This window comes from Cicer arietinum, chromosome 3 (assembly GCF_000331145.2).
Source record: "Cicer arietinum cultivar CDC Frontier isolate Library 1 chromosome 3, Cicar.CDCFrontier_v2.0, whole genome shotgun sequence".
Lineage (NCBI taxonomy): Eukaryota > Viridiplantae > Streptophyta > Magnoliopsida > Fabales > Fabaceae > Cicer > Cicer arietinum.
The window spans coordinates 73147712-73157438 of NC_021162.2; the positions used below are offsets into that span (position 1 = coordinate 73147712).

General features: G+C 32.6%; 3 protein-coding genes across 4 annotated transcripts; 2 read left to right on the forward strand and 1 right to left on the reverse strand.

The window, feature by feature from the left end:
• Positions 1 to 1001: 1001 nt before the first annotated feature.
• Positions 1002 to 5857, reverse strand: LOC101509815 (dol-P-Man:Man(5)GlcNAc(2)-PP-Dol alpha-1,3-mannosyltransferase). The gene is made up of 12 exons (XM_004494308.4): positions 5544 to 5857; positions 5278 to 5450; positions 4778 to 4846; positions 4338 to 4495; positions 4196 to 4262; positions 4058 to 4111; positions 3657 to 3745; positions 3280 to 3396; positions 2154 to 2290; positions 1986 to 2064; positions 1522 to 1578; positions 1002 to 1426 (listed from the first exon to the last, which is right to left on the reverse strand). Exons 1-12 carry the CDS (start codon positions 5722 to 5724, stop codon positions 1258 to 1260), a joined length of 1350 nt encoding a protein of 449 aa, XP_004494365.1. The 5' UTR covers positions 5725 to 5857; the 3' UTR covers positions 1002 to 1257.
• Positions 5858 to 6760: 903 nt separating this feature from the next.
• LOC101491220 (uncharacterized) lies at positions 6761 to 8459 on the forward strand. Of its 2 annotated transcripts, XM_027332646.2 has the most exons (4): positions 6761 to 6881; positions 7197 to 7395; positions 7506 to 8083; positions 8200 to 8459. In XM_027332646.2, the coding sequence occupies exons 2-3, from the start codon at positions 7203 to 7205 to the stop codon at positions 8078 to 8080; spliced, it is 768 nt and encodes a 255-aa protein (XP_027188447.1). In that variant the 5' UTR covers positions 6761 to 6881; positions 7197 to 7202; the 3' UTR covers positions 8081 to 8083; positions 8200 to 8459. The 2 variants fall into 2 exon arrangements, with proteins under 2 accessions (XP_027188447.1, XP_004494925.1); XM_004494868.4 differs by having other exon boundaries at positions 7506 to 8459.
• Positions 8460 to 8997: 538 nt separating this feature from the next.
• On the forward strand, positions 8998 to 9721 carry LOC101510570 (translocator protein homolog). Its single transcript, XM_004494310.4, has one exon. It carries the CDS (start codon positions 9080 to 9082, stop codon positions 9656 to 9658), a length of 579 nt encoding a protein of 192 aa, XP_004494367.1. The 5' UTR covers positions 8998 to 9079; the 3' UTR covers positions 9659 to 9721.
• Positions 9722 to 9727: the final 6 nt, after the last annotated feature.

A 9727-nucleotide genomic window follows, 5' to 3' on the forward strand; every position in this document is an offset into this window, starting at 1 on the left:
GATTTATTTTGATTTTATATGACCAAAATTGTTAAAAAGAAAATCTGGTGAGAAATAAAGGCCAAAAACAGTATTTAAGAAAAATAGATATTAACTCATTGAAAAAAAGGAGGACATGTTATATTGAAAGAAGAAAAACATAATATGTGCACATTAATCTATTTTCTTATAAGCAAATATTAATATATTATATGTTATGTTAGTGTTTATTTCTTTTATTAGGTTTGAATCCCAAAACTTAAACCTTTCTTTGACTCTTAATTCAAATTAATTGGATGCGCTATCCAACCTCACCTTATTTATCTTGAGTGAGTGGTTAATCTATGGTTTCATAAGTCTACAAATTCAATTTTTTCGCCATTAGTTTGCTATAGTGGAAAACAAATTCTTCCACAAGCAACACTTCAACTTAAATATAAAATAAATATGTGAGATAAATTGAAAAAATCATCTTAAGATATATGAGACAAATTATAGGACCCATTTTAAATTTGTTGAGTTGATCATCAAAATAAAAACTAATGGTTTTTTTTTAATAATTTGACTTTATGAAACTCACTTAACCAATTTTATGTTGAAGACAAAAGTACTTTAAGAATGGTATAATTATTTGAATTCGAGTTATGTGGAATTACAATCTTGTGACTACCTACATCTCAATGTTCAATCAAGATTGAATTTTCATAATTCTAATTTGGAGTTTTTTATTTAAAAAATCAAAATCTACTTCCTCTAAATTATTTGAGATGCATCTTATCCAATGATTATCATATCATATTCATAGTTAGTAGTAGGAATGAGGACAGTCTACCGCAACTCAATAACCAAACCCAACTCACTGTATAAATTACATACATTCATCCTCGCCTCACCGTATAAATATTTATAGAGATGCTTTAAAAAATGAATGTAAATAAATGATATGTGGGCGGCGATAGACCTCTCAACTCCTTTATCACTTCACTATTTAACTCTCCCATTCCAACTATCAAGTCAACTAATGGACCAAAAACTCATTTATGCTATCAAATACTATAATTCCTTACAAGATAATGCGGCCACCGTGATCTAAAGTACAAAAACATATGAAGTACAAAAATTTTACAACCAAGTAGGCAGATAGTAATTCTAAGATTAGCTCCCAGATACACCACAAACAAACATTTACATCAAAGGGGAACGCGTGATAAGGGAAAAATCACTTGCCCAGTTAATCCAATTCCTCCACAGAATAGAGGGAGAGGAAGCTTTGAACTTCTATTTGTCTTTGTGGGATGGTGGTTCTTTTTCTACATAAGGATGCTCAGGTGGAGCAGACCACAAACCCCAGAGAATAATTAAGTGGAGGCAGAGAAGTAAAGATGATGAGATATTATTTGAAGGATAGATATTCCAACACAGCTCTACTCCCATGAACAAAATCAATCTACTTGATCGAATAGAGAAAATATTCATTTATGAATTCAATAAAAAATAAAATCGTGGAAAATAGAAAATAAAAAAGGATGTGAGTCAACCTACCGGACCAATGTTGGGTAGCGCGTTTTCCACAACAAGTATGGTAAGCTATGGAAGTACCTGTGTAGCATATGCCAAATTAAAAGAGTTAGCAGTCCATTGCATTTGTTAGAATACAAGACCACGAACTTTATACCAAAAAACCAATTTATATTCAAAGAAGTTAAAAATAAATATATAATAGTTATAGCTATACATGCGCAGTCATCAAGTAGATGACAATAACAGGAAATATTAATTCTATGAAGAATTTCATCATCATATCATAAACATAACAGATTGGCCATTGGTGTATTCAGATTTCAGCACAGGCCTTAGAATGTTACAGCAGATTCTGTGACAAAAACCTTCTTTTTCTTCATTGTTATAAGTTATTTTTAAAAGTACACAATTAAACCAAACAACTATGGCATCTAAAGCAAGTAATAGTATCATTAGAAAGCAAAGGTCATTCCCAGTACACTTACCACGAATAGAACTGATAATGCAACGACCGAGCGCATACAATGCCAATGAAATTTCCAACAAACATAGTAGTCACAATATCTGAGTGAGAGGCAATATTAGGTATCATATATCACGAAAAATGGAAGTAACCTTATCCTTTTAAATTCAACACAAGACTAATAACTTACGTTCTTTAGTAAGGATCTTGATGGACGATGAAATGCTCTTCTCAAACTTCTTAAAAGCAGAGGAGAAGAAAAGCGCAAACCTCATTCTCATAAAGACATATCTTGAATGCAGAAACTTGAGAAGCCCTCCTTCATGTCTGTAAGCAACTAAATAAGTAAACATATATAATCCCTGCATCAATTTTCAATCAGATGTATCTTGACATCCCATATATTCTAATCACAATAGGAGTTTTCGGTGACATGGCACTTTTTAAAACGTTTTCCATACAAGAACAACCAAACCACTAACCACCGAGAACAGTCAACTCAACTATATGGAACAACACAACCATTTACCACCAAGACTCAACACAACTATATGGAACAAATAACGTCAATGTGTTCTATCAATATCCACGTCTTTGGGGAAGCAATAAAATTCATCTAAAAGTTATCATTAGTCTTCTTCTACCTCTAAATATTGGGTTATCACTCATCCACTCAACTCTTCTCACCACAGCTTTGAGTGGTCTTGTATTCTCACATGACCAAACCTATATTTTGTAATATATTTATTCCTCATCTTATCTAATCCTGTATGTTCACTTAACTATCACAACATTTTCATTTCCATTACACTTAGTTTATAGTCTTCTTCGAAGTTGGAACATTACAACACAACATACAACTCCATGAAGCATTGTTCGTAGCTAGGTTCGCATTATTTAATGCAGAACAAAAAAAAAAAAGATTATTGACTTATCAAATTTATAACATACATAACTTGACAGGAATAATCAAGAATTAGTTTTAGCTAAAATGCAAATAACCCACTCTTACTATAGGTCAATGGCAGAAAACCTCGATGTGGTTCAAAACTCAGTAGCTCAACTCCCTAAATAAATTGTTTCAGAATAGAGCAGAGCAGAAGAGTAAATTTAACCCCTTGTGCATGAGGGTGAAAAGATCTCTGTAGGAAGTCAACATGCATGGTTTGGTAATTTCAAGAAGCCAAATTGCTGTTTCTTAAACCACAGGTTTTTTTTCCCATTGACTTGTAGTTGATTGGGTTCCTTGTACTTTAGCTTAAAATTTTAGAACCCATATCAGAATAGAAAATAACAAATATAACTTTTATACCTACTTGCACCATCTATAATGTGCAAATGAAGCAAGTGTTATGAGGTGAGCAGCCAACAAAAAGATCGCAAATCCCTTGGATACAAATACTGGTTCAGGGATGAATTTGAAGTTAACAGACCTGATAAATACAATGGAAATAATATATCAAAAAACCCAACTGGACTAAATAAAATAAAGGTAAAATGGAAGATGACTTTTTAAAAATATTGATAAATTTCGGTTAAGGAAGCACGTCCCATGTAAGGCCATGGAGAACCACCGATCTCAAAGATGATTTATCATATGACTAAATTTGTTTGCAGAGTACATGGTTATCAAGCATCTATCACAATACAAACTTAAAAATAATTCACAAAAAAAATAAAAATACAAAAGTACCAGAAATGGATGAAGACACGGCCAAGATTGAAGGCTCCTGATATGTATGCAAATGGATGTGAAACCAAGAATGGAAGCCCTAATAATATCTGTAGCAGTTGTCATCGGGATCGGAGTTAACTAATGTCACCAAAATTGACATAGCTCACCCTTGAGAACCAATCAATCATGAAGCCCAAGAAGAGAAACTCACCTGAAAATATTGAAAAGAGTATTTGAGAAAAGAAATATACCAGCCATCAGGAAACTACAGATTTGTTCACTCTGTAGAGCATTTTGTATGAAGAAATTAAAATATCAAAACCATTAAGAATACCGAAAGAAAGACTAATTCCACAAGAAATTTGCAGTTATAAGCTATGGCATCGCAAATACATTAAGGAAACAGAACGTTACAGGACCTGAACCAGTGCTGCACCAGCTAATGCCAATAACACACCGCCGATGTCCATCGCCTGTATGTGTGAAAAGAAGAGGAAGCAACATGAGCATTGTTGTGGTTGCCAATGGATAACAACATTACCGAAACATGTATGTACCTTTAGCATGAGGAGCAGTAAAGGTGGAGCATAAAGAAGCACATTCATCTTTACCGAAACAGCCCCACTGACAAATAATTAATACATAGTCATGCAAACAATTTAACCTTATAGAAATATAAGTTAGGAAGATAGCCTTTACCTAAACACAATCAAACCCAAATTCCACCTTCGGTGCATGAGTAAGAGTAATGCAGCATGAAGAAGTGTCATGGCCACACAATCATTAAAGAGACGAAGAACAAAGATAGAATGCACTCGTTTGGACAGAGAAAGCAAGCAAAGGGCCCACCACGGCAGCTGTTAGAAATTTCATGGACAACAAAATTAACACTAATAACAAAACGATTTTGGTATCCAAAATGAATTTTTGAAGGTTGCATGAAATGACACAAAAATGTACCGAATAAAAACCAACATGAAGCACAAAAGCATGCATTGAATAAAATGAGTTTAATGAATCATGCCCCATATCAGCAAAGACCAAGGCCAAGTTAGGATTAATTTTTATTTATAGGAGTGAGCTTCTCAATCAAAAGAATTTAAGATTGTTCACATGCAATAGAGGACATTCCTCCTTACCACATCGGTCTTGACATAGATGAGGAGAACAATTACAAGATTAATGATATACAAAACTCCAAACAAAATCTGCAATGAGAAAAGGGAAAGACGTTAAGAAACCATTAATAACTGGTTGCATGCATCGAACAAATACATAACAAACATTAGAATCCTAGAAATATAATGATAAAAGTATAGAATGAAGCAACTAACAAAGTAAATATACAATTTGGTCCCCAAAATTGTAAAAACTTAGCCCTCCACGTTATCAATATTTCAAAATAATCCCTAGAATTGTAAAATATTAATATCCCTCCCCTCTATCCGAATTTGTTATGAAATGCATGTGTTATTCACTTAATTTCAAATACATCACCAACATTATTAATTTAATGTAATCTGCTTAACATTAAAATTTTCAGGGTTCCTTAAATATGGTTATTATAGAGAACTAGGTTGATAAAGTCCTACAATTTAAGTGAGAAAATTGAGTATTTACAGCAAATAATGAAAATGACCTGAGCAGGATAAACTTGTCCTCCAGTAAGATAAAGAAATGCGGAGTAAATATACAGAAATCCAGCAGGGTAGACAAGAGGACCAGTATCACCCTTCAGGTTCCTGTAATCTCTCTCCCCTTCCAAAAAACCCTTAACCTGTGACATATAAGCATCCCAATCTATCTTTGTATCTGAAATTATTATTAAATTCAATATAATCACATCAGATTCATAACATAATATCAGCATATACATTGATGGAATATGGAAAGAATGAAACTTACAGGGGACAAATGCGATAATGAGGAAGACGAAGACCGCATCAGCAATGAGAAGAGCAACTGCTATGGGTATTTTGGGGTTTTCCAAATAAGTTTTGTTTGATCTTGGTGGAGGTCCTGATTGCGTAACCGATCCGACGGCCATTGTTTCTACGTTTTTCAGTCTTCTACCTCCGATTTCCATTTTGTTATTATAATTATTATCTGCAACAACAAAAACAATCAACAATCTCGTCTTGTCTAATATGAAATCGCAACTTTTAAAAATTTTGAACTGTTTTTCTTTTCTTCAAAGATATTCCATTCAAACTTAGAACTCCTATCTGACTTTAGTTGTCGTCTTGGGCTCTTTCACATGGCCCATCTAAACTTTTAGTGGCAAGTTCAACTACTATAAGATTAGATTTTGTACTCCTCAATTGGACTTATATTCTTCAAAAACTTAAAAACTCAAATTTGTCTCTTTAAATTTTATTAAATTAATGATAAAAAAAATTATTTTAAAATCTCACCTCTTCATTAAAATTTTTGGTAAATAATATTTTTCTCTCAAATATCTGACATTGATTTTATAACTACTGGAAATTCTTTTTTACAATTTTTGGTGATTTTATTTATTTACAAAAAAATTTATGTCTTGAAATTTGCGATAGTTAATTTTACTCTATCGAATATTACTATTTTAACTATTATTTTTTTGGATTTTTTAACTTTTATTTTTAAGTAGGATGTTGTTGATCAAATTCAGACGGAATATTATAAATCTCCTTGTTGTATCTCTTTGTTCCTCTTTCTCATTTTCTCAACGGCAACTCTTCTGTTAGATTGTGTGGTAGGTCAAACTCAAGAATGTTTGTTTTTCGCTCATCCATTGAAAATAAATTGAATATGAAATAAATATAAACAAAAAATAAAAAAATGTATCAAAAATTTTAAGAAGGAATAAAAGTTCCAGTAGTGATTTTTCAATATTGAAAATTTCAATTTGAAATTTTCGATATCAAAAAATAACTACCGAAAATTTCGTTCATGAACTTTCCGATAAGAGATTTTTTGAAAAAAAAAAATTTATTTGTTTTGGAAAATTCAAAATAGAAGTATCAAGAAATAATTTTTTTTGTTTTAATTGTAATGTTAAGGGTATTTTAGTAAGTTTAGGTATAAATTTTTTTAGATGGGGATATAAGTTTAAATGGAGGGTTTATGTTGGTGGGAGCTACATTTGTTTGGGCGAAGCCCATGTGTTGATGAGAAAATAGTATATCGTAAAAAGTAAGTGTAGCCTTTGCATGCTAGGTTAGTGTGGCTGAAAAAGGGGTGCCAAGGAGCAGACCAAGAGAAGTTAGTACCTTATTTCTGCTATTGAATATATTATTCTAATTATTTTTATGAATAATTTTGTCTTATGAGTTTGTGTGTGATATTCATTTTTGTAAAAGTGTTTTGTCATCGTTTGATTTTCACTATTGATCGATGATTTTGGTTCCCTAGCATTTATAAGAAGACCTTTGTACTCATTATTTTATAGAATGGATTTATTTCTTTGGCATCGTGATTTCTACCATAGCTTTGAGCCGTTTTATTTATAGCGTTTTTCTTCATTTGTAAGGTTTGTTCTTCATATATGCACTGGTTCATTTTCTTATTCACTTCCAGATAGCAATGTCTAGAGATATTCCACCTGAGTTTTTGATAACCAACTTCAATGATCGCATTGCTGCCATTGTTGAAAGCACATATCCAAACCTATTGCAACACTACAAAGATGAAGATTTTCTACAATGTAGGGCCATTTTAGCATCAACAATTGAAGTGGCAGGTTCAATTAATGACTTCATGTTGGGATTAATTCCAGGTAATATTTCAAGTTGGTTAGCTTTTAAAATGAACAAATATATATATATATGCTGCTGAAATTTATTATATGTTGTTAATTTGTTGGTGTCAAATTGTTTTAAAACTCAGGTGATGAAAGGGAGTATTTAAGTGCAGATTTGATTGATCGATCAGAAGCTAATGGCAATGAAGCATTTGACGTAATTCCATCTGAGTTCTTAAATTCTTTGACAACATCAGGACTTCCAAATTTCAAGATCAAACTTAAAGTTGGAACTCCAATAACGTTGTTAAAGGACTTAAATCCATCTGAAGGATTGTGTATTGGAACTAGGCTCATTGTCACAAGGTTGGCTAATTTTGTACTCCAGGCAAAGATCATTTCAGGCAAAAACATTGGAAATTTGACTTTAATTCCTAGAATATCTATGTCTCCTTTACAATCACCATGGCCTTTCAAGCTTATCAGGAGACAATTTCCTATCGTTGTGTCTTATGCTATGACAATTAACGAGTCACAAGGACAATCTTTTGATTATGTGGGAATATACTTGCCTAACCCTGGTTTTAGTCATGAACAATTATATGAGGCAGTTTCAAGAGTCAAAAGTAGGCATGGACTGAAAATCTTAATCAATGACAAAGACAAACAAACTTTGGAAACTACAAGCAATGTGGTTTACAAAGTTTTCCAAAATATTTAACCTGTAAGTGTTTACCCTCTCTTCATTTTATACTACTTAATATAATGCTATACAAATTTACAGTCTACAAAGTCAACAACCATATGGAGAGGTACCAGTACCACCCCTTTTTATTGCAGAATTTTTTGATGTGGACCTTCCAAGGATGAAATTGGTGTCTTTGTCTTCAAACATGATGATTCAAACAGGACCATAAAGTTTGCAGCTTGATTGGAACTATGTTGTTACTACAATCGTTTCATTTTAAGAGGCATTTTGATATTTGAGTTTCTAAATGTTATAACATCACAAAAATGTAGCTTACAATTCTAATTGCAGACTATGATTTATCTGCTTGAGAGTGGTATTTCTATTATGCTGATTATATTTTGTTGTGTAATATTGTACTAATTCTGCATGTAATATAAGCTTTTTATGATATCAGTAATGTTTACTATATCAGTGTTACAATACAAAAATTCAGACAATAACTTGTTTCTTTTCAACTTTAACAAGTAGAATTTTACGAATCACTTCTTTAACTAATGATATTCTTCAAATAAATAGCCTCTCATTCATCAATTTTGATAATCTTACTACTAGTAGTACAAAAAATAGTAGAAGACATAATTTGCGCCATATATTTTGTCAATGAAAGAATTATTTGTAACAATTAACAAACGGTGGACGTTTATGAATAAAATTACTTTAAAATATTGTTCAAGTTTTGAAGTATTGGACCATTCTTATTTTTAGCTAAGGCCACATCTTGAATTAGTTTCAACATAATATATTGAGTTTATTATTATTGTTAAAGATAAGTTAAGTTTCCACGTGCATGTAGTAGCAGGTTCCACACTTGCATCCTCAACATCATCAACAAAAGAGACAATTGCACACGCGTATGTTTCGTGCTGAAACTCTCTCATTCTTTTCCATGTGTCACTCACTGTTCACCTTTAAAACCAAAACACACACTTTCACTTCTCTCATTCTTTCAAACACAAATTATCTTCTCCAATGGATTCAGCAAACCTCAAACAACGACTCACCACACCCGATCAATCTACCAGTGAACATGAAATTAAAACCAAAAAAGACAAACGAATGATAATGGCAAAACGCGGTCTTAGATCACTCATAATAGCAGTTTCCTTCCCTCTCTCAATTAACCTTTTATCCATTTACATATCCTCTTCCTTTTCCTCCTCCAACCACAACAATAAAATCATGTTCGGTTCAAAAAAGCCCTTCTGGTTTCCACCTTTGTGGGCCCTACACCTCATCTGTCCTGCTTCAAGCTTCTTAATGGGCCTTTCAGCTTGGATGGTTTGGGCTGATGGTGGTTTTCATAGAAACCCAACTGCTTTGTTGCTTTACTTGCTTCAGCTTCTCTTTACTGTGTTGTGGGACCCTGTTGTTTTTGGAGTTGGAGCAACGAGTTTTGGATTGATGCTTTGTTTTGGAATTTTTGGGAGCATGTTTGGGTGTATGCTTGTGTTTGGGAAGGTTAATTCGGTTACACGTGATTTGATAAAGCCGTGTTTGGCTTGGATTGCTTTTCTTTTCATTGTAAATCTGAAGCTACTTTTTATCTGAAGAAAACATACACACCCAGCTTCATGTGTTGTGTTAGACACACACACTTGGTGTAAATAATATATATAT